The sequence below is a fragment of the Hyperoodon ampullatus genome, assembly GCF_949752795.1.
Source record: "Hyperoodon ampullatus genome assembly, chromosome: 11".
Taxonomy (NCBI): Eukaryota; Metazoa; Chordata; class Mammalia; order Artiodactyla; family Ziphiidae; genus Hyperoodon; species Hyperoodon ampullatus.
This window is the reverse complement of record NC_136924.1, coordinates 3036178-3058912: the sequence shown is the minus strand read 5'-3', so window position 1 is coordinate 3058912 and position 22735 is coordinate 3036178. Positions and strand designations below refer to the sequence as shown.

The following is a 22735-nucleotide window of genomic DNA, read 5'->3' as shown; positions in this document are numbered from 1 at the left end:
AAAGGGAGGAGGAAGCCAGAGGAAGGAGCTGGAGTAAAGGAAAGAGAGAATATAAACTGGTAATGGTAAAACCTTTAAATATGGCAGTGGGGGTTGAAGAAATTAGGAGCCTCGGATCAGTGCCTGAAATTGGTGGGGCACCCTGGAGTGGGATGGAAACCATCATGAAGGCTAACTTCTCAATTTGGTCTCAGATGTTCAAACCACCAAAGTGTATGGAAAGGAGGTGGCAGTTATTTACCTTTTAGACTGCGGTGCTCTTGAGGACTCCATTGAAATTAGTGCCAAGTGTACTGACATTTTGGGCACTGGTCTACCTAGTTTATTGTAGATTCTTCAGGAGGAGTCATTACTGATGTGATTATAATCCTTATTAGCCTTACATCATTGTCAAGTAGGATGTATATGAAGACAGAAGGTTGAGAAAAACAAAATAATCACATAAGAAAACCCAAAATGAATGGATACACTGAGTCATCTGTAGCACAGAGTGGGAAAGGCAACTAATTTCAGTGAGGTTGGGGAGTGCCGAGGAAAAAAACCATATCCTCTAAAATGGATTAGGGGTTGCTGCTAAACAGGAGAATTACGACAGATGACTCTAAGCAGTTAGAAGTTTCAAGGAATACAAGAGAGAATAGTTCTCAAACTTTTAAATCTCAGGACCCCTTTACATTCTTAAAAATTGAGGACTCCAAGAACTTTTACGTGTATTATGGATACCTATATTATCATATTTGAAATTAAAATTAAGAAATTTTAAGAGTAGTTATTCGTTATCTCATTTTAAACATTTGTTATTTCATTTCATTTTAACAGAAAATAATCTTTTATATGAAAAGTAACTCCTTTTCAAAACAAAAAAAAATTGAGTAGAGTGGCATCGGTTCATGTTTTTGCAAATCTCTTTAACGTCCAGTTGAAAGCAGATGACTGGATTCTAATATTTGCTTCTGTTTCAGTGTTTCCATATCGCATGTCATGTAGCCTCTGTAAAACTCCACTCTACACTTATGAGAGAATGAGAGTGCCAAGGCAAATAACATTTTAGTATTATTATGGAAATACTTTTGACTTTCCCCTTTAAAGAGTCTGGGGACCCTTGGACCACACTTCGAGAACCACTGTTTTAAGAGTTAATATTAGTCAATCCAGCTTCAACTGAAAAGTAGCCATGAGGTTTCACAGGCCCTGAGGCTTTACATGGGATTTACTTTTTCAAAAAGATGAAACAACACTGTCCTCATTATAAAGCATCCAGACAATAAACAAACATGCTATTTTCATCCATCGAAAGTCCTCAAGGATCGCAAGTCTGGTAAAAGGATGGAGAGGTAGCAATGAAGAGCATCCCCGGAAGCCACGGGTACCCACTGAGTTAGGAGAAGCAAAACCAGTAGAAGACGCCGCCGAGGTGGTTAGAAGGAAAGAACTGTTGTTCTGAGGGGGGAAAATGGGCGGGGAGAGAAAATGGTTACCGGGGACCGGAGAGTTGCAGGAATTAGGCCGTGACAGCGTCGGGAACTAAGGAGCGCTCGCCATCAGGATGCGGCAAGCCGGGACCCGGTGGCTGGCCCCCTGCCCTCACCCTTCCCAGTACCACGCAAGGGGGACGAGGTGAGCGGGGGTCGAGGCTGGTGGGTCTGGCCCCTTCCCGGGAACGGAAGGGGTGGCGAGTTCCTTTCCAGCGAAGCGGGTAGAAAAGAGATGGCTGGAGGAGTAGTAAGGGGCGGAGGCGGGAACCCGAGGAACCCAAGCTTGGCGCGGGAGGTCTGGAGGTCGCGGGGGGAAGAAGGACGGTTCTGTTGCTAGGCAACCCGTCCTGGACCCGCCTCCCGCTCGCGTTGCTAGGAGACGGCGAGGCCAGGGGGAGGGCGGCGGCGGGGGCCCTACGTGCTGACGCTAATTGTATATGAGCGCGAGCGGCGGGCTCTTGGGTCTTTTTTAGCGCCATCTGCTCGCCGCGCCGCCTTCTGCTCCTCCCGCCGCCGCCCTGAGTCACTGCCTGCGCAGCTCCGGCCGCCTGGCTCCCCGTGCTAGCCACCGGTAACGGACGGGAACTCGAAGGGGAAGGGGGGACGTAGAGGAGGCCTGCGCGGGGGGAAGGGGTGAAGGGACGGGGAACCGCGAGCGGGGGCCGCTGGCCGCCCGGGCCTCCGGGGCCGTCCTGTGAGGCCAGAGCCCGAGCCGTTAACGGAGTCTCGACCCCGCAGCCGGAGAGGGCCCGCGGGATCGGCCGGCGCTTCTCTGGGGAACCGCTCAGGACACGCGCGGGGGTCGGTGCGGCCCGCCGGCTAGTCTGCGCCGAGGTTCTGAGCCCCACCGGCTTCTCAGCGCGGACGGGAGCGAGGCCGCGGCGACGCCCGGGCGCCCGGAGGAGGCGGCGGCCGCGCCGCTAGGGACCGGCAGGCGCCTGGGGTGCGGCCCGGGCCCAGGTCTGTAGCCCACCGCCGCCTCGACGCCCCCGCTCACTCAAAAATAATACTCGGAGGGAGGCCGCTGGGGGATGGAAAGAACCGCGGAGGCTGCGAATTCCGATGGGAGGGAGGGGCTGTGAGGGGACGAGGCCCCTGGGCGGGGAGGGGGCGGGGAGGCAGCGAGGCTCCTGGGCTCCCCGCCCACTGTAGGCGGCGATGGGTCTGGGAGGGGAAACCCCCGGCGGCTTCCCTCCGCACGTGGCCACCGGCGGGGCCTGATTGGAGACCCCCGTCTGGTTGTCCCTACTTTACTGGAAGTTGTGGAGACGGTGGGACGTGAAAATGAATAGTGAGCCAGTAAGTTCAGCCCTTGGGTTTCCAACTCTTGCCTGCTTCTCTTCGGTCTTATTCCTTTTATTGGTACCGGAGGAAAGTGTGAACGTTAGGTGCTGAATGATGAAGCAGGGCCTCCGCTGCTAGGATTTTAAAGAACTAACACGTGTAAAGCGCTGACGTTAGCTTTTATTAACAAGAGATTCTTTTGTGTCTCTCAAGTACAGCTTAGAATTGGGATGGGTATCTTGACCAGAGTTTGTTATTTGGGGAGAATTGATCCTAATCAGTCTAAGCCTGAACAGTTCCAAGGTGGAGGTAAAGGATTTGGCCTGCAATGTCTTTAATTTTTCTAGGACTTCTATTGCTTTCTTACAAATTAGTTCCTTTGTTCACGTTCCCACTCTAAGATAGTTAGCCAGTTGTTTTGTTTTTAAGGTGAGTGGGATTATGGTGGAGGAGGTATTAGGGGGTGGAATGCGGCGTCAGTGTAAACGTACTGAGCGAAGTGTGTAGTCTGCTGCCTTGTCAGTGCGCCCGCTTTGCCCTCAAAAAAGGAGGCAGGGCAGGGAGACGGGTGATGCGGTCCTATCGGGGAGGGCTGGGTTTTCCGAGTACAAGAAGAACCGGGCACGGGATGTCCTCAAGGAGCCCCAATTTTATTCTCTCACTGTCTGATTATTCTGTAAGGACTGCGCTTTAAAAGCCCACAACTTAAAACTGCTTGCCTGATTTCAGGAGAGCTGAGCTGGAAAACGAAATTTGCCACTTTTGAAAATACGTAGCATCAAAATACTTTGCAGAGTAGTGTTTAGTTCCTATTTTCTTGTCGGTTTTAATTAATACTACTTCTATACGTACTTAGTAATAATACACTTTTGACTAAGGGAAAAACCATATATCTAGAATAACTTACTTAAAGCTGACGGGAGGTAAATGAGGTTTACAGTGATCTTCTGGGGCTAAAGTCTCACGCTTCTTTCGAAGTTTCCTGAGTGCAAATTAATGGCACAAATCTAAAATGTGCCATTTACTTTTTAAGAAGACTGGTCCTTTCATACTAGTCTAAACACTTTCATAAAATGTGTATGTTGCAAGGTACCTATTTTTGATATAGGACCTATTGACAGGGAAAATTACTAAGCTAATGCTAAATGTGACACCCTTGTCCTCTAGAGATTAAAAAAAAAACACCCAACACTTGTACCAGAACTAATTTAATCCAGGTGCTATTTTTTTTTTATTACTGACTCAACTTGCCCATATTGCCTCGAGATGACCGACTGATTCTAAACTCCCCAAAATGTATTCAGCACAGCGTCCTTTTGCAGGAAAGGGGGCTAAAAAAGGTAGAATCTGATTGACTGAAAGGTATGAAGATGTAAACATACTGCTTTGCTTACTTTATTTTCTGCTTGATTGTAAATTTGAAATATTAATGAAAGGGGATGAATCCTGATCAGTTTAGAAAACTAATGATCAGTCCATTCATATCCTCAAGTCTAATCAAACCTGTAATTACTTGTGTTCTTAGTTGATTCTTTGAGTAAATATTTTAGCTCCTGTTTGGACATACACCTTATTTCATGAGCCAAACAGGCAAATTGGTTGTCTAGATATAAAGTGTTGAGTTGTGATGAGTGCCCTGAAGAAAAAGAAAGTGGGAGATAGTGTAGTATCTGTAACCTTCTTTACATGAAGGAATTTGTTAAAACAGTAACATTAAGACCCATTTCATACTAATTTCATCTGAGTAAGTTCTCTCCCTGTTGGGCAGAGTAGGGGTTAGAAGGTGAGCAGGGTTGCTTTCACTCATCCTTGGAAGTAAGTTGCTTAGTGCTCTGACTGCAGACCACTAGATCACATTACTGGGCTTGCCGTGGAAAGTGGCCTCTGCGCTTCTGGTGACCAGCTCTGCCTTTTACTGCTACATATTTTGATGTATTTGTACTTGCTCAGAAGTTTTGTACATGTGATTTTTATTGGGAAAGGAGGCTATAATTTTGAAGAGTATTAATTTAAATTATTTTCTCAGGTAAAGAGGGTACATAAGAGCACAACAGGCAGAAAATATTCTTGCATGATTATTCAGGCAGTGTTTTACTCTGCGTGTATAGTAACACATTTAATGCTCCTGGAGATAGCTAGTATCAACATTTTGATGAGGAAACTGAGGTACAGAGCAGTTAAAGAACTTATCCAAGGTTACATATCTGAGCAATGATGATTTATAATAAGGATTTTATATTGGTTTAAAGGGAGTTCCCTTGACTTAAACTTACACTGTATACATCTGCTTGGAATTTAAAAGCACCCTGCTTGGGTTCCACTGGGCTTCAAGGGAAAGTTCAAGCACTTACAATCCTGAAGATTTCTTCCAACATATGTCTGATATGTGAATAAATTGTTTTAGTTTGTTAATGCCGAGTGAATTTTCAAGAAATATCAGTATGTTTCTCTGCTGTTGGGTCAGATGATACCTTGGTCCCTTGAACAGAAGATAGTGTTCTCAAATAGGAGTTCATTTGGCTTGGGAGTGAAATACAAAAGTCAGTTCTAGGTTGACTTTTGATATCCCTGAAGTGAAAAAAGTGAGCGTAAAGAATGAGATGTTCTAACTGTGAGGTTGTGCTGGAATCAAGTAAAGTACTGAGCCCCTGGACCACCGAAATTGTTAATAGAACAGCAATGTCCAAAATACAGATTTGTTTAAAATGCATTTGGAATGAGATATGAGGTCTGAGGTAAAGGGAAATTTTTTCCTTGGGATGTTACTGGCTCCCTTGAACTCTATTGCTTTAAAACATTTGTAGTTGTTTTTTTTTTTTTAATTCTTTAAAAATTTTTATTTTTTAATTCTTATTTTCTTACTTTTGTATTTTTGGCTGTGTCGCATGGCTTGTGGGATCTTAGTTCCCCAACCAGGGATCGAACCCACAGCCTGGGCAGTAAACGTGCAGAGTCATAACCAACCACTGGACCGCCAGGGAATTCCTAAAACATTTGTAGTTTTTAATGATTGGCTGTTTCACCATGAAGTAGTCATTTTCTGTAAAGGAATATAACTGTAGGTTACTATATAATCTATGTAGCAGTAGGCTGATAGGGGAGGCCCCTTGGCTCTTGGAATAGTGGAATTGGCATGGGTATTGGAAGTCAGATTTTAATTCCTAGTTTTTTCACTTGTGTGCTGCTGAGCAAGTTGCTTACTGATCTGCAAATAAGAGGAAAGCATGTAGTAATTTTCTACAGAGTAAAAGCTCCATGAATATTAGCTTTCTTTCCTTCTCATTGAAAGTAAGGAGAACAGAATCGGGTATACTGGAATGGTAGGTCATTTGATGTCTGGACATCTAGCTATTATAAGACCACAGAATAATCAAATGATGGTCTGATTGAATCACTTGTTTCCTCCTCTTTCTCCAATGGAAGATTTTCTTCGTGTTGAAGTTCTTGGGTTAAGACTTGCCTTCAGTCATGTTATGAACTGTCTTTCCATTGAGATCTTCTGTAACATATTGATTGGGTAGTGGGTTGAACCTTTGGTCGTAAACTTTAATCTCTTTAAACTTTAAAACAGTGATACCACCTTTTGGTTAAGGATTGTATTCTCCTTTGAAGCTTTTTGTATTCTTCCGTTGTAGATGTGTTTCTTATAAGTGGGATGTAGTTGGATTTTGTTAAATCTAGTCTGACAGTTTTAAAAGGGAGCCTTTAGTTGATTTATGTAATCACTGTGATTAGGTTTAAATCTGATTTGTGTGTGTGTGTACTTTTTATTTGTCCAAAACCTGTTTTTCTTTTAGGTTGATGTAAAAATAGGTATAATTAATTTACTTGGTGTTCCTTGTACTTGGAAGCTGCATATTCTCTTTCTGAAATTTTGGAGTCACCCTAGAAATTATAACATGCTTACTTAAGAACATTAGAATAATCCATTTCCTCCCCCCTTATTCTCACCACTGACAATGTTATGGTAGTTTAAATTTAACACTACACAGTGGTGATATTATGTCTTTTAAAATATTTGTTCAGGTATATGCTGATAACCTTATTTCCTCTCATTTCTTCTTGTATCTTTAGATCTTCTGTTTGGGATCACTTGCCTTCTGCCTGAAGAATATACTTAATAGCATTTATTAATGAGTGCTGGAGATACTTTTGCCTGATATTTCTGTTTCACCTGCATTCTTTTTTTTTAATTGAAGGAAACTTTTAATTTTTATTCTTATTTTAAAATTTATTTATTTTTGGCTGCGTTGGATCTTTGGTGCTGCGCGCAGGCTTTCTCTAGTTGCGCCGAGCGGGGGCTACTCTTCATTGCGGTGCGTGGGCTTCTCATTGCAGTGGCTTCTCGTTACGGAGCTTGGGCTCTAGGCGCGTGGGCTTCAGTAGTTGCGGCACACGGGCTCAGTAGTTGTGGCTTGTGGGCTCTAGAGCGCAGGTTCAGTAATTTTGGCACACAGTCTTAGTTACTGCTTCTCAGCATGTGGGATCTTCCTGGATCAGGGCTTGAACCTGTGTCTCCTGAAATGGCAGGCGGATTCTGAACCACTGTGCCACCAGGGAAGTCCCTCACCTTCATTCTTTTTTTTTTTTTTTTTTTTTGCGGTACGCGGGCCTCTCACTGTTGTGGCCTCTCCCGTTGCGGAGCACAGGCTCCGGACGCGCAGGCTCAGCGGCCATGGCTCACGGGCCCAGCCGCTCCGCGGCATATGGGATCCTCCCAGACCGGGACACGAACCCGCATCCCCCGCATCGGCAGGCGGACTCTCAACCACTGCACCACCAGGGAGGCCCTCACCTTCATTCTTAAAGGATGTTTTGGTTGGGTGTAATATTCTAAGATCCTTAGTTATTTTCAGCACATTGAGCACACAGTACGTTCTGTTGTCTTTTGGTGTCTATTGAAGAGAAAACAGTCGTCAGTCTTTTGTGCCTTTGAAGTTAATCTGAGTCTTTTCTCTGTATGCTTTTTGAGGTGACTCCTGTCTCTTGTCTTACATTTTCACTTACATATCTAAGTGTGGGTTTTTTATTTATCCTGATTGGAATTTGTAGGGCTTGTCTTTCATTAGTTCTGGAAAATTCTTAGCTATTTATTTCTTTACAGACCCTGAGATCCTTTAATTTTTTTCAAGGTAGGTTCTCATAAGTGAATAACCAAGGCTGGAGATGGACATATTTAAGGCTTTTGTTATTCCCATGGCCAAGGTGCTCTCCAGAAAGGTAATGGTTTATAGGAACACTAGCCATATTTAAGAATGCATATTCACCATAATTTTCCCTGCATTAAAAGAAAATCCTTACTCTGATTTCATAGACAAATTTGAATCCCGCTTGTGTTTCTTTGACTGATTGAATATTTTTCTTATTTTTGAATTAGTATCTTCATTTTTTTTTTTTTTTTTTTTTTTTTTTTTTTTTTTTTTTTTTGCATTACGTGGGCTTCTCACTGCTGTGGCCTCTCCCGTTGCGGAGCACAGGCTCTGGACGCGCAGGCCCAGCAGCCATGGCTCACGGGCCTAGCCGCTCCGCGGCATGTGGGATCTTCCCAGACCGGGGCACGAACCCGTGTCCCCTGCATCGGCAGGCGGACTCTCAACCACTGCGCCACCAGGGAAGCCCAGTATCTTCATTTTTTGCTAAATGTTTTGTTAATGCTAGCTAATTAACCAGCATCACTAGAGGAATTTATCAATGCTGTTAGAAATTATTTACAGCAAACAGAAAGTGTATAAAATAGAGTAGGATACATTAGGAATAAATATTTCTAAATTGTCTAAAGGGTGGATGTTGGATCAGCAATACTATTCCAAATAATAGCACTTCATTGCTAAAATCAGTAACTCTTAATTCTTCAAGTGAAAAGCATATTAAGCATGTTGGTATGAGGAATCACATCTTGTAGCATCTTGTGAGTTAAACTAAGGTTTTAATTTTTAAAAGATTAAAAATTGATTTTAATGTGGGATTCTAACCTTAATTTTTAAAAAAGTAATCTGTGCATTACCTATGGCATTCAGCCATTTTTCTGGCTCAGTGTAACACATTTTGTCTTAAGTTTTGGCTTTCCTTTTTTTTAAATTTAATTTATTTTTTGTACAGCAGGTTCTTATTATCTATTTTATAAGGTTTTGGTTTTCTAAAAGCAGTATTCTCTAAATTAATACTAATCTTATAGTGCAAAAGAACTTAGGATATGCTAACTTAGGACTGCTGTGATCAGTCCTAACAGTATTCTGGTCTGATAACCAAGAACATTATGGACAATGTGCCAGCATATCCGGGGTAGGCTGGGGGTGTGGTGGTATTCAGTGATGTGACATGAGGTACATTCACGGAGATGAGGAAGGTTTACTTGACATAGATTGGGACCAGACCTTTTTATAACTGCCATTAAATAGTTTAAAGGGCTGACATTTGATAACAAGAATTATTAAACTAAAAAAAAAAAAAAAAGGATCTCCAGGGGGAGCATAATGAGTACAGTGCAGCATGTGGCAGATTTTGACTTTTTAACATGAATTTGGTAAAAATTAATACTGTTAAAAATCAAGTGGGTTTGAGAGAGGTAAAGCAGTTGTCCACACAAAGACTTATCCTCAAATGCTCATAGCAGCTCTATTTATAATAGCCCCCTGCCAAAAGAAAACCCACATGTCCATCAACAGCTGAATATTTAAACGTATAATAGAATATATGTTTTCAGTGGAATACCATTATACAGTAAAAAGTAATGAACTATTTGATAAATACTACAACATAGATGAATCTCAGAATAGTCTTTCTGAATGAAAGAAGCCGGACTGGGGGGAAAAAAGTACATACTGTATGATGGCATTTCTATAAAATTCTAGAAAGTATGAACTAGAGTGACAGCAGAGCAGCAGTGGCCTGGGGTGGGAAGCAGGAAGGGGAGAAGGGAGGTGTCCTAACAGGGCAGGGGAAAAGCTTTGAGACTGATGGACACGTTCATTGCCTTGACTTCAGTGATGGTTTCATGGGTGTGTATGTATGTGAAAACGTGTCAAAGTAAAAACGTAAAATAAAGATCAAGTGGGTTTGATCTGTGAGGTACTGAGCAGTCCAGAAATTTAAGTGAAAATTGACCATTCATGGTTGTTAAAGGAATTTGAATAAAGACTCTTTGTATTGTTCCTTTCCTGTGATTCTAGCATACATTAGATTTTCACCAACAGTGCTATTGTAAAAATCCTTGCCCAATAGATTCTGAATGCCAAGTAGTAACTTGTAAGCAGCATCCTCTGAAAAATTACTTCAGTGACTAGTGTCTATGTTCCGTGTTTTTTCTTGGAATAGTTTTAACGTGGTATTCATTTAAAGGGTTTTGGTTTCAAATGTTTTTATTGGTTATAAATAAGTCGTATGCTCTTTTTTTTTTTTTTAACATTGATGTTTCTCTCCATAGATATTTGGCGTTCATACAACATGGCAGACATCGACAAGTAAGTGGCAGATAGTTAGTTCCTTTTTCAGATTTGGCATCACTTTGTACCGTGTGATGTAGTTAACAGCGGTACAAATTATGTACTATGAAAATGTATGGTAATGACATGCTTTAGTGCCTGCTATTTTAAAAGTTGGGTACAATGTATTCAAGACAAAATATAGTATACATAATCACTGTCATAAATATAGTAAACCGTTTGTCAGTATTTATTCTTAGGGAAGTGCTGAGCACAATAATGAGTCATAAATATTTGGAGAATTCATTTTTACCATTTCTCAAAGATTTTACTACTTGCATTCTAAAGTATCATACATACAGGATAAAAAGTGTATGAGACGTATGTGTAGAGTTTAAAGAATAACAGTACACTTGTGCACAAGTTTTTAAACATGGATCATCCCCTTTGGAAGCCCTGTGCACCCCTTCTCAGTTTCATCCTCCTTTTCTCTCCAGAGGTGTCAGTACTATCTTGGCTTTTGTCTAAGTCACTTCTTTGTTTTTCTTTAGACTTTTACCACCTACAAATTCTTAATCAGTGTTTACTTTTGAAAATCTGAATAGCAGTTACAAACTTAGCTGTGTAAAGAAAAAAGCAGTATTAGTTGAAGGGTCCAAGGTAGGAAAATAAAAAGTAAAAGAGACTATCTGGGTCATGGACTGGCTTCAGCTTTCCTGAGTCTTTACAAGGGCTTATTTTGGAGAAGTCATTGGGCAAGGTCATACATCCTGGAAACACAGGTTTATTGAAGTTGGCATCTGTCGGGGTTCTAGTGTGGATGGATGTCGTGCAGAAGTATGGTGAAGGAGAATGAGGTGACCTGCACTGTTTGTTGCTATTTGTAATTTCACAATAGTCTGCCAACTCAGGAATAGGTAAAACAGAACATTTCAGGATGAAGGGGTTATGATGTGCTCATCCACAGCTGTTGTAGGCAGCAGAACATGGAGGTGGGAGGGCAGGAAACTTATATCATAAGGGCAACACATTCAAGTACTTATAAGAATTTGGCCGATCATCCCATGTATACTGTCTTCAGCGTAAAAAGAAGAGTGGCAGCAGACATTTTAGTGATAACGGCTGTCCAAGTGATTGTCTCCTGAATCACACTGCTCCAGTGTGGATCGCTTGACCTTGGTTGCACAATTGTCATTGTGGATTTATTTTATCTTCCTGGGGTTTCCTTTTGTCTCTCCTCTCTTGGGTTTGCTGTTTGCTATATCCCATGTTTTCTTTTTTTGGTTCTTTGGTTTAGTACCTTCTTGGAAGAGTACAAGGGAAGTAAATTATTTTGAGATGGCATGACTGAAGATGACTATTTTACCCTTCTGCTTGATATTTGGGGTGTAGAATTGTAATTTGGGAATCACTTTTCTTTAGAATTTTGAAGGCATTGCTCCATTGTCACCTTGCTTCTAGTGTTGCTGTGTTGAAGTTCAAAGTCGTCATAATTCTTGATCATTTGTATGTAACACTTTTTTTAAAAGGTAGACATATATATCTATTTCTGGAAGTTACTCTGGCTTTGGAGTTCAGAAATTTTTACATTGTTAGGTCTTTTTTTTTTTTTTTATCTCTTGTTAGGCATTCAGTGGTGGACCCTCTCAGTCTGGCAACTTGATAGCTGTCAGTTCTAGGGAATATTCTTGACTTATTTTGCTGGTTGTCTTGTTCCCATTTTCTATTCCTGGAGCTTCTGTTATATGTTGGACTGGCTCTTGTGATTACCTTTTGTCCTAGTTTCCATCTTTGTCTCTTTGCTCTTCTTTCTGGGCAAAGCTGAAGAAACTTTATCTTTTAACTCTTGTATTGAGTGTCTAAATTTCTGTTGTTTTAGTTTTCAAGCGTTCCTTTGCTCTCTGTTCCTATTTTTATAGCATCTTGTTCTTATTTCACTGATTGTAATGTCTTTTCTCTGGATGTTCTTTCCCCTGTATAGTCTGTTTGGTCTTAAATTTTTCTTTCCTGTTTTGGTCTCCATGTAGGAGGCTTTCCTCAAATAGGAGGTAATACTTACTTGTTTGCTCGTTAAGACTGGGTGGGGGAAATGCATAGTTGAAGGATGTTTTTTTTACAAGTTAATTGGCGAATTTGAGTGTTGGGAGCGGGGGAGTGCTTTCAATTTAGGATTTTAATGTGGGCTCACCAGGGCAGACATTTGTTGTGAGACTCCACACTGTCAGAATGGCATTTTTTTCTGGGCTGGTCACATACCCCAGTAAAGAGTGTTCGGGTAAAGATATGGCTTCCATACATTTGGGAACTAACTTGGGAGAAGGCAGCTGGGGAGGGGTCTCTGCATTCAGCATTCTATCAATAGTATGTATATATCTGTGATCCTCTGGTCTGAGCTTCCAGTTCCCTTTCCAGAGAAGAAACTGTTCTGCTAGAGTGAGAAAGAGGATCTAAGGATTTAACTGTTTCTTAGTTTTTGCCTGGTTCTCCCTATTTTATCCACCTTCACCCCCAAGCCCTAGAGTTCTAGAAGTGTCCTTTTTAAGATTCTGTGTTTAGGCTGTTTCTCAGCTCTACCACTGCTGACTTAGACTTTAGTTCTCGATGAATTTGCTGCTTTTTGTCTCCTTGTCCTTCAGTATTTGTTTAAAAACCCCTTTGTCATAATTTTAGTAGAAATTTTGGAAGGATTAAGATCAGACGAGTAAGTGCAGTCTGTCATCTAACCTTCATTTTGTCTTAAACTTTGAAAAAAGTAAATTGGTTGTGGTAGCTTGACTCTGCCCTACCCTTCCCATCCCATCATTTACTGTGGGACGTCTGTGAGCTCTTAGGAGGGTAGGAGGAAGAGGAAGATGCTTGTTCTTTAAAGCACGAGTCCACAGACTTTTTCTTTAAAGGACCTGATCGTAAGTATTTTGGGCATTTTGGGCCGTGAGGTTTCTGTTGCAGCTCTTCAGCTCTGCCATTGTAGTGTGAAAGAAGCCAGAGACAATACATAAATTAATGTGGCTGTGTTCCAATAAAACTTTATTTACAAAAATAGGACTGGGCTGGATTTGGCCATATGACAGTTTGTGGACTTCTGTTTTAAAGCTTTAAGTTTTAGATGTTCAATAAATGATTGAATGAGATGGCACTGGAGGAAGAGCTGTTCCATGTTGTCTTTATGCTTAACTTTATAGTGAATAAAAGATAGTCCCAAAATAATCTGTATTGTTTCTGATGGGAAGGCTGTTTTTTTTTTCCCTTTGTTGACAGAAACATTTTTCTAGCAGAATACAGTTGACCTTTTCTATAGTTCCTATGTGAAAATTAATTTTTCAAATGCTATTTCTAGACATGAAAGCAACTAATTTTCTAAACCAAATACCATACTAAAATGTAAAATAACAAAAGGGATTGTATGATGATCTGTATGTTGAGTTAGATATCCTCATTCCCCGTCTTAATGCTGATTGTAATCTCATGTTCAAAAACTAGATTTTTAAGATGAAATGGGAAGAATGTTACTACGTTTTACCTTCTCTTTCAATGGTCCATCCTTCTGGCTTTACTCTAAGCATGAAGTAGACTCAGGTCTTCTTAACTTTTACTGTTCTTCCCCATCTCCCCTATGAAGTGAAGAAAAAGGAAGGTCCAAAGATAGTAAATACAGGCTGATGCGGTTGTTCCACAGCCACCAGGGATCCAGGATCCTTCTGTTTTTCCAGATTCCTTAATTTATTCTTAGCTGGTGAGTTCCATTCGCTAGGATGCCTCATGGTCCAACATGGCTGCTGGAGCTCTAGCCATCATATCTGTGTTCTAGGGAGGGAGCAATATCGAAAAGGCTTCCAGCTGTTTACCATTCTATTAAGGAGGCTTTATATATATATATAAAATTCTACATTCCTCTTTTTTTACCTTACTGCCAAAATATGGTTATATGGCCACATCTAGCTGAAAGGTAGGCTGGGATATGTTGACTTTTTAGCTTGGTGTATTACCATCTCATATAAAATCAGAGTGCTGTTACTAGGAAGAATGAAACCAATAGATTTGGGTAGAAAACACATACTTTCTGACATTACATTCTCTGAATCACAACCTGTCAAACCACATTTTTAAAGCTTAAAGTATAAACTTTATATTAGACCATATGCTTTTAAATGAAATTTTAAGTATTTCCAATTTGTCCTTGTTTACATATGAAGTTAGAAAACTGAATCACCCTTTGGATTTCCTACTTCATATTTTTGAAAGAGGAATATTAACCTAGAAAATGAACTGAAGTTTTCTATAATTTTTTTTTTTTTTTTTGGGTAATTGGTACATTTGAACCTTGGTGTGTGATACTATAATATTATAGCAAAGAACAGTCTGAACTTGATCAAGATTTGGATGATGTTGAAGAAGTAGAAGAAGAAGAAACTGGTGAAGAAACAAAACTCAAAGGTATTATTTTAAATTCCTTCAGGAGCCAGTGATTGCTGGCGCATGTCTTCTAGAGGGCAGTGGTAAATACCATTCTCTTTTTGGATACTTGTCCACTGTACTGACTAGCCAAACCTGCAGTAACAGTTGTGTGTGTACATGTATGTTTGGGGTGGGGAGGGAGGGAGGGAGGGAGGGTCAGAGGGAGCTGGAGCTGGAGAGGAGCGGTAGTGAGGGAGGGGGGAATGGATGGAGTGACCCAACAGAAGTCACTGTGTGTACGCCCTACTGCTGGAGGGATGTCATAGCTTGTCAGACTGTTGCCGGTGAGATTTGTCTCAAGTTAGGTACGTTATAGGTGGTGGTAGGAGTTGTTTCTAGTGGTGCTTCTAAATAACACTAGCTTAGACTTATTTGAAAATGTTTGGTATTTAATATGTAGAAAATATGTAGTGTGTGTGTCTGTGTTTTTAAATCCATTCCAACCAATCAAAAAGAGACATTTATTAAATGTAGACAAAATCATTCAAAATTTTCTTTAGCACATTATTTTTCAAGGGGGTAATAATGGTAGTGGGGAATTATACTGCTTTAGGATATGCCCTGTAGCTTAGGAGCCAAGAATATCAACGTACCAGATGACCCAACTTCTCATTTTTAAGCCAGAATGAGGTTTATTCTGAAAAGACTGCTGAACTTCTAGCTTCAGCTTTCATTGTGCAGCGTTTTTTTAAAAGATACAGGACTGTATCTTTAGTGGCCAGTATTGGTATTTCTGAAAGCATGTTGGTTATCACAGCTGTACATCATCCAATAATAAAGTCAGTATTAGAAGTAAATTGATGTTTAAAAACATAAATTGGGAAAATTAATGGTAATTTTTTGGTAAAGTCTGTATTGATGGAGAAAATAAGATAGCAAAATAATTTGCATAAATCTAGGTTATTTTTGGATTTAATATAATTTTTAGATGCCATTAATAACCAAATTTTGTTCGGCTTTAGTTACAACTTTTGACTATCTCAGTTGTTAACTTCCTCTGTTCAGATACCCACAAGCACATTATATAAGCATCAATGAAACGTTCAGATTCATTTGACCATCTTTGTCCCAGGCTTGAAACTGTCACTATATTTGCAGTTTTCTTGTATGTGTTGTTTGACTTCAAAGGGTTATCAAGGATCATAAATAGGCATCTGTATGAATCTTCGAGCTTCCCAAAACATAAGGTGGGTAAAACACAAGATAGTAGGAAAAGAAAGGATAATGTTCATAGTAGTTGTGGCAGTGGCCTTGAGAAATGGTGTACGTTAGACATCATTAGAATCTGAACTTTTCCTGTACACTGGGTTTTCCTAGAGTGAATTTTCTTTAGCTTGTTGCTTGTCTCTACTCATACCAGCGATTTATGAGCTAGTCAGGAAAGTTTCATGATTGGATTGTCCTATTCAAATAGCATGATACATTTTCATAAAATCCTTCTTTCAATGCCCTTTTTTTTTCCAAAGCGCGTCAGCTGACTGTTCAGATGATGCAAAATCCTCAGATTCTTGCAGCCCTTCAAGAAAGACTTGATGGTCTGGTAGAAACACCAACAGGATACATTGAAAGGTACAAGTTCTTCTTTTTCATAGTCCTTATTTATCTTTCTGTAATCAACGTTGCAGGTGTATATTTTTAAGGCCATCTGGGACTTAGGTATGTCACAGTGGAGAGCTAGTGTTCATTAGTATCTAGTATAGGATTATTGGGAGTTTAAAATTTTGCTCAGTACAGGTTTAGAGTTGGTCTTTTAAAGTTTATTTTGGTTCATCTCCGTAGGAAGTATACTGATCTTAAATCATTTCTGAGATTTGTTAGAAATGCACAGAATTAGAAGAAATACAGATTTCTTATTTATTTCATTGGCGATATAAATCACTAATAATAGCCCAAATATCTTATTCTGCTTATAATTTTTTACATAACTTTATAATTCTAAGATCTATCCACATTGCTGTCTATATGTATCTCTCTTCATTAGTTTCTAGCTTCTAAATGTTTCCTGGTTCTCTGTGATGTGTGTCCACCATGCTTCACTATATGCTTTTTCCTTGATGGTCATCCAATTTGTCTCCAAGCTTCATCAACACGAATTCAGTTGTGATGTTGTTCATGCTTGTGTATGTCCTCTTAAGGAGCTGTGTAGGAATTTCTTTGGGATATGTACTTAGTGGAATTGTTAATTATGGGATATGCAGACCTTCAGTACTTCCAAGTGCTTTCTGCAATGCCTATATCCAGTATGTGAAGGACGCTTTACCCTTGTGTCCTTGCCAACAGTTGACATCATTCAGCTTTATAGTTTTTCTGTTTTTACCAATCTAAGAGGTGCAGGCTCATTGTGTTTTACTTGTATTTTCTGATTTCTAATGAGTTGAGCTTCCTTTCATAATGATTGCGAGTGAGCCTTTTATGTTGCTCATTTTGTACCCTTTTGCCTATTCACATTTTGGGGTTTACTATCTTTTTTTAAAATTAATTTATTTTTGGCTGCGTTGGGTCTTTGTTGCTGCAGGTGGGCTTACTTTAGTTGCGGTGAGCAGGGGCTACTCTGTTGCGGTGCACGGGCTTCTCATTGTGGTGGCTTCTCTTGTTGCGGAGCACGGGCTCTAGGCATGTGGGCTTCAGTAGTTGTGGCACTCGTGCTCAGTACTTGTGACTCACATGCTCAGTAGTTGTGGCTCGTGGGCTCTAGAGCGCAGGCTTAGTAGTTGTGGCGCACGGGCTTAGTTGCTCCACAGCATGTGGGATCTTCCTGGACCAGGGTTCGAACCTGTGTCCCCTGCATTGGCAGGTGGATTCTTAACCACTGTGCCACCAGGGAAGCTGTGGTTTACTGTCTTTTTCTTGTTTTGTAGGAGTTCTTAAGTATTCTAGGTTTTAATCCCTTATCAGTTTTAGACTTTGTAAATAATCTATTGTCATTTCTATTAACTTTGTCTATGGTGTCCTCTATTAAACAAATCCTTAATTTTTATGTTTGTTAAATTTTTTGACCTATGGCTTGTTCTTTTGAAGATAAGTCTTTCCTTACTCCTACATTTCCTATTGACTAGTTTTACCTTTTACCTTTAGGTCTTTAATCCCTTTAGAGATGACCTTTGTATTTCATATTAAATAGGCATCTTTCTTCCCTTTCTTTTTTGGTGAGCTAGTTTTTATAATGCTTCACTAAACAGTTCATTCTTCCCCCATTTATTTGTGTTACCACCTTTATTGTATATCAGATTCTTATAAACACCTTTGTTTGTCTCTGAGCAGCACTCTTCATTGGTTTTTTGCCTGTTCTTTTGTCATTGTCCCACTTAATTACTCTGGCTTTATAGTATGTCTTAATATCTGGCTGGGTGAGTTGCTTTCTTCTACCACCACTCATCCACCATGGAACACACTTTTAAGGTTGATCTTACCATCTGTAGCCCTTTATCCCATGTATGGTTGAGAGTAAGTTTGTCAGTGTTCTCTTAAAAAAACAAAAACAAAACTCCTCAAAATAACAAACAAAAAACTAGAATTTTCATAAGAATTCCAGTATCTTTTTAGTATTAAATTGTCTCATCCATATCCTTGTATTTATTCAGATCATATTCTGTATCTTTTATTACAAAGTTTTCTTCTTGGTTAATTCCTCTATATCTGTGTTGCTGTTGTGAATATTATTTTTCATTGTATTTTCTGGTTGGCTGTTCTTGATAAAGGAGTACTACTGATTATTTTTTTAAAGTTGATCTTGTGTCCAGAAACCTTGCTACTCTTACTGTATAGTAATTTGTTCTGTTATTTCTCACATAGCCCAAAGGATCTTATCTGCAAGTGGCAGTTTTAACTCTAATCTTCCACATTACACCACACTGCATGTTTATTTTTCTTTCTTCGTAACATTGGCCAGGACTTTCATTACTGTGTTAAACATTAACATTAAAAATGGGCATCCTTGTCTTATTTCTTATCTTAACCAGGAATGAGTATGTAATCTCTTCATTAATGTGTCTATTTGTGATTTATTATGACCTTTTTTCCTTTATCAATTCAGATGGTCTTTTGACTTTTTCTTTGAATCTACTAATTGTATATTAAATATGTTTTTGGAAATCTGAGTTGGGTAGTTAATATTTTATTTAGGGTCCTTATTAATGAAAAGAGCTTGTGTGTGCCTGTACACACACTCCCTCCCTCCCTCCATCCATCTCTCTCTCTCCCTCTCCCTCTCTCCCTGGTTTTAGAGTCAAGATTTCAACTTGACTAGAAATAAACAAGATTGCTTTTACTTTTTTGTTTTCTGGAACAACTTGTATAAGATAGGAATTCCTTGAACAGTTGGTAGAACTCTTCTAAAAATTGACTTGGGCCTTTGGGATTTGGGAACTAGAGGTCCTGGGGAATTTATCCTTTTTTTTTTTTTTTTTTTTAATAACACACTAACTGACCTCTTCAATTTCTCTTGTGCCAATTGTGGAGTTTTATGTTCTTCTAAACTGTATGCGTTTTATCTAGGTTTCAAATTGATTAATGTGTATAATTCATATTTTAAAAAATCTGATTTTTTCCCTTTCATATTCTGTATTTTGTATCTGCGTTAGTTTTGCCAGTTTTCTCAATCTTAATGTTTTGATTTTCCATTTGCATATTTTTTTGTTATTGCTTTTTTTTTTCTGGCTTTAATGTTATTTCCTTATGTGGGTTTGCTCTATTCCCTTCCCAGTTTCTTAATTGCCTGCTTAGTTCATTTAATTAAAAAAAAAATTAATGTCTCTTTTACGGCCATAAAACTGTTTTTATAAATGTTATGTGAATAAGTATGAAAATTTATATGCCGATATCAGTAGCTTAGGCATATTAGTTGTATTGTTCAGATTCTCTTTATTTTTGTGTATTGATTGATTGCTTGATCTAACAGTTTTGGGGATGAATGTATAAAAAATCTTCTTAATTTATCTTTCTCGTCCTATAATTCTGTCAGTTGTGGATTGTGTCATAGATTTTGTTTTGTCTGATACTAAGATAGCTGCTCCAGCTCTGTTTTGGTTTTTATTTAGCTGCTCCAGCTTTGTTTTGGTTTTTATTTATCTGGCGTGTCTTTTTCCATCCTTGTATCTTACTCTAGTATGATCGTTTTCTTCTGTATTAGTAATTTCAAACTCTTTACATTTCTTAGAAGTGGTATTGTTTTTGGAGTTAATTGCTCTTCTCTTTTCTTATTATCTAATTTATGGTACTTTTTTCTCCTTTTCTGTTTTCCATTGAAAAGATCAAGTTGTCTTCTGCTGGTTTCAAAGTTAATGCATTTTGTTTTTTGTTATTATGGTAAAATGGATCATAACCTAATACCTCAGTTTATTTACCCCTATTGATCTGTTAAATTTACCAATAATATACTTCCTCTAGGCCTCTTTTTTTTTCTTTCAAGGCAACAGTAAAATTTATCAAGATATTTTTGATTCACCCATAACGTTATATAGCATCTCCTGGGTTTTTTTTTTTTTTACTTCCTCAAAATTATTTTTCAAAATTATTTTTCATGAATATAATATCTGTGGCATACTTTCTAAAGCCTCATATACCTTATACAGTTGTTATTTTGCCTTCATATCTGAAAATTTTAAGTTCAAAGTTCTTAAATATCTTAAAAATTCACTTCAGTTTTTCTTGTCTACAGTGTTCTCTTTGAAACCCGATATCCCTCTGATTCCTTTTCCTTTGTAGGTTGTTTGCTTTTTTCATTGGATATCTTTAGAATTTTCTTTTTTCTTTGGTAGTCATCAATCTCATTAACGTGTCTAGTGGTTCGAATAAGGGCTTTCACGTTTCTGTAACTGAGAAATTCATTACCCTCATTTCCTCAGATATCCACCTCCCTTCTCTTTTTCAGCTATTGTTTCATTTGGCACCAGTGCCTCTATGTCTCATAGCTTTTCTGTCTGTCTTTCCTGCTGCCTTTCTGAAGAGGTTTTAAACCTCATGGATTTTTTCTTCAGTTGAACATACCTTGTTTGTCCTATTTGTTGGTTATTTTAGTTAACTGTATTTTTCATACTTAATATTCCCACCTTGTATTAGCTTTCTTGGTCTTGTTTCAGAGTTAAGATCTATCTTTCTTCAACTCTTTAAATATATTTACATTCTTGTTTAAATCCTTTGTTTAATAATGCTTCAGGTGCTAAATATTTCATTCTTTCATAGTACTCTTCAAGTGTCTAGTTATTTTGGCCTTATAGCTCCAGCACACTGGGCGATACCAGTTACTCTAGTAATGAGTGTTGAGGGAGGAATGAAGATTAGACTTCTGTCTGTGACAGTCTCATGGAGAAAGAAAGAGAAAGGGGACTGGATGAGCTTAAGGAGAGCTCCAGTCACCCCAGACTCAGACTTGGCTGACAATTACAGGCAGTTTTCTTGGCTGCTTTGGGAGGAGCCAGTCTCCTTTGGTTGTGATCCATTGTTCCTGGATTGGAGCGGGTGGAAGAGTGAGTGCTTAGGGCTCTGAGCCAGTCCAGCTTCCATCAGCTCTTCATGTTATCCTAGGAGCAATGGCACTGGGCTCTGGGAAGGGTGAAGGGGACAGGCAGTGAGTGTCGAAGGCAAGTGTAGAACTTGAAAGCTTTTCTGCAGAAAGCTTTCTTCCACCTTGTCCTCACTGCTGCCCACTCTGGTCACCACCACCCACCTACCCCCATCCCTGCCTTCCAAGTTGCAGCTCACCCTGTCTGTACCAGTTAAAGACAACCTTCAGTCTTACTCAGAAATTGCTCATGGTGTGATGGTGTGTATGGGGTGTGTGTGTGTGTGTGTGTGTGTGTGTGTGTGTGTGTGTGTGTGTGAGAAATAGTTGTTTGCTTCATGGTTCTAAAGTTTCCAGGGTTGATTTTTTTTTTTTTGAGTTGTAGAGTTGCAGGGAGGCTAGCTGACCAAGCTATTTCACCACCTTGACAACATTTTAATTTTAATTGTAAGAAATAAAAGTTTGTACTTTAGGTTTTTGTTTTTGTTTGTTTGTTTGTTTTTACTTCTGATTACCTTAACTAAAGTGGTTAAGTAGAGAATTAATTTGCTTTACCCCAATCTGTGTATGGCAGGAAATTCTAACCTGCATTTTGGATCTGTTGTACAGATTCCCTGAACTTAACGGAACTTTTGAGGGTGAACATTTTTGGGGTGGTAGAGGGATTCATAATTTTAATCATTTTTCGAGGGGCTCATAAACTAGGTGTGTATAACCTTTAAAAAAATCTGTGCCCTATAGTGAATTGTATATGAATTATATCTTAGGAAAGCTGTTATTTTAAAAAATCTACCTCCCCTCTTCATAAAGTGTTACATACTTATTTAATGTAATTTCAAATTCCAAATTAAATACTGAGACTAAAAAGAAAATCATGGTGTAGGATTTACCATCCTTTTTCCAAAACACATATGCTCCCCTCTTTGCCCTAATAATTGATACAGGTGAGACGTGCAGTTGACCCTTGAAAAACACAGGAGTTAATCAGGAGTCATCCCCCTGTGTCTGCGATTCCTCCATCCATGGATTCAGCCCAGCACAGACTGTGTAGTACTCTAGTATTTACTATTGAAAAATAACCTGCATATAAGTGGACCCATGCAGTTCAAACTTGTGTTAAGTGTCAGCTTTACATATTTTATTTTATTTTATTAATTAATTTATTTAATTTGGCCGTGCGGCGCTACTTGGGGATTTTAGTTCTCTGACCAGGGATTGGAGCTGTGCCCCCTGTAGTGGGAGCTCGGAGTCCTAACAGCTGGCCCTCCAGGGAATTCCCTCAAGTGTACATATTTTAAAAAAATAATTCAGGTTATCATTGTTAGGATGGTTAGTCCGTGGCTTTTTAACTTTTAGACTGCATTTTACACCTGAGATGCCAGCACTGACGAGCCCAGTGCTGAACTTGATTACAAAGAAAGATTTAGGGTTGGTGATATGATTTACATTTTCTTATCAATTTACTGTACCTGGTTAAATTTCCTCTTTTGAAATGTTTTATGGGCAAGAGGTCTGTGTATTTACATCTCGAATTTTAATTACTTTGAATATACCTTTTGCTTCAAATAGGAAACCTGTTACTAACTTTCATGCTTCAATTT

General features: G+C 39.2%; 1 protein-coding gene across 5 annotated transcripts in view; it reads left to right on the top strand.

Annotated features, from left to right (window-relative positions):
- The first annotated feature begins 1949 nt into the window (after positions 1-1949).
- Positions 1950-22735, top strand: part of NAP1L1 (nucleosome assembly protein 1 like 1) — a 30217-nt gene continuing 9431 nt past the window's right edge. For 4 of the 5 annotated variants that reach the window (XM_079715152.1, XM_079715150.1, XM_079715148.1 and 1 more), the window contains exons 1-4: positions 1950-2046; positions 10183-10219; positions 14529-14614; positions 16102-16204. In XM_079715152.1, the coding sequence (XP_079571278.1) occupies positions 10203-10219; positions 14529-14614; positions 16102-16204 (206 nt within the window). In that variant the 5' untranslated portion in view covers positions 1950-2046; positions 10183-10202. Of the gene's footprint in view, positions 2047-2757; positions 2775-10182; positions 10220-14528; positions 14615-16101; positions 16205-22735 lie in introns of those variants that run through there. The other variant, XM_079715149.1, reaches the window with a different exon arrangement.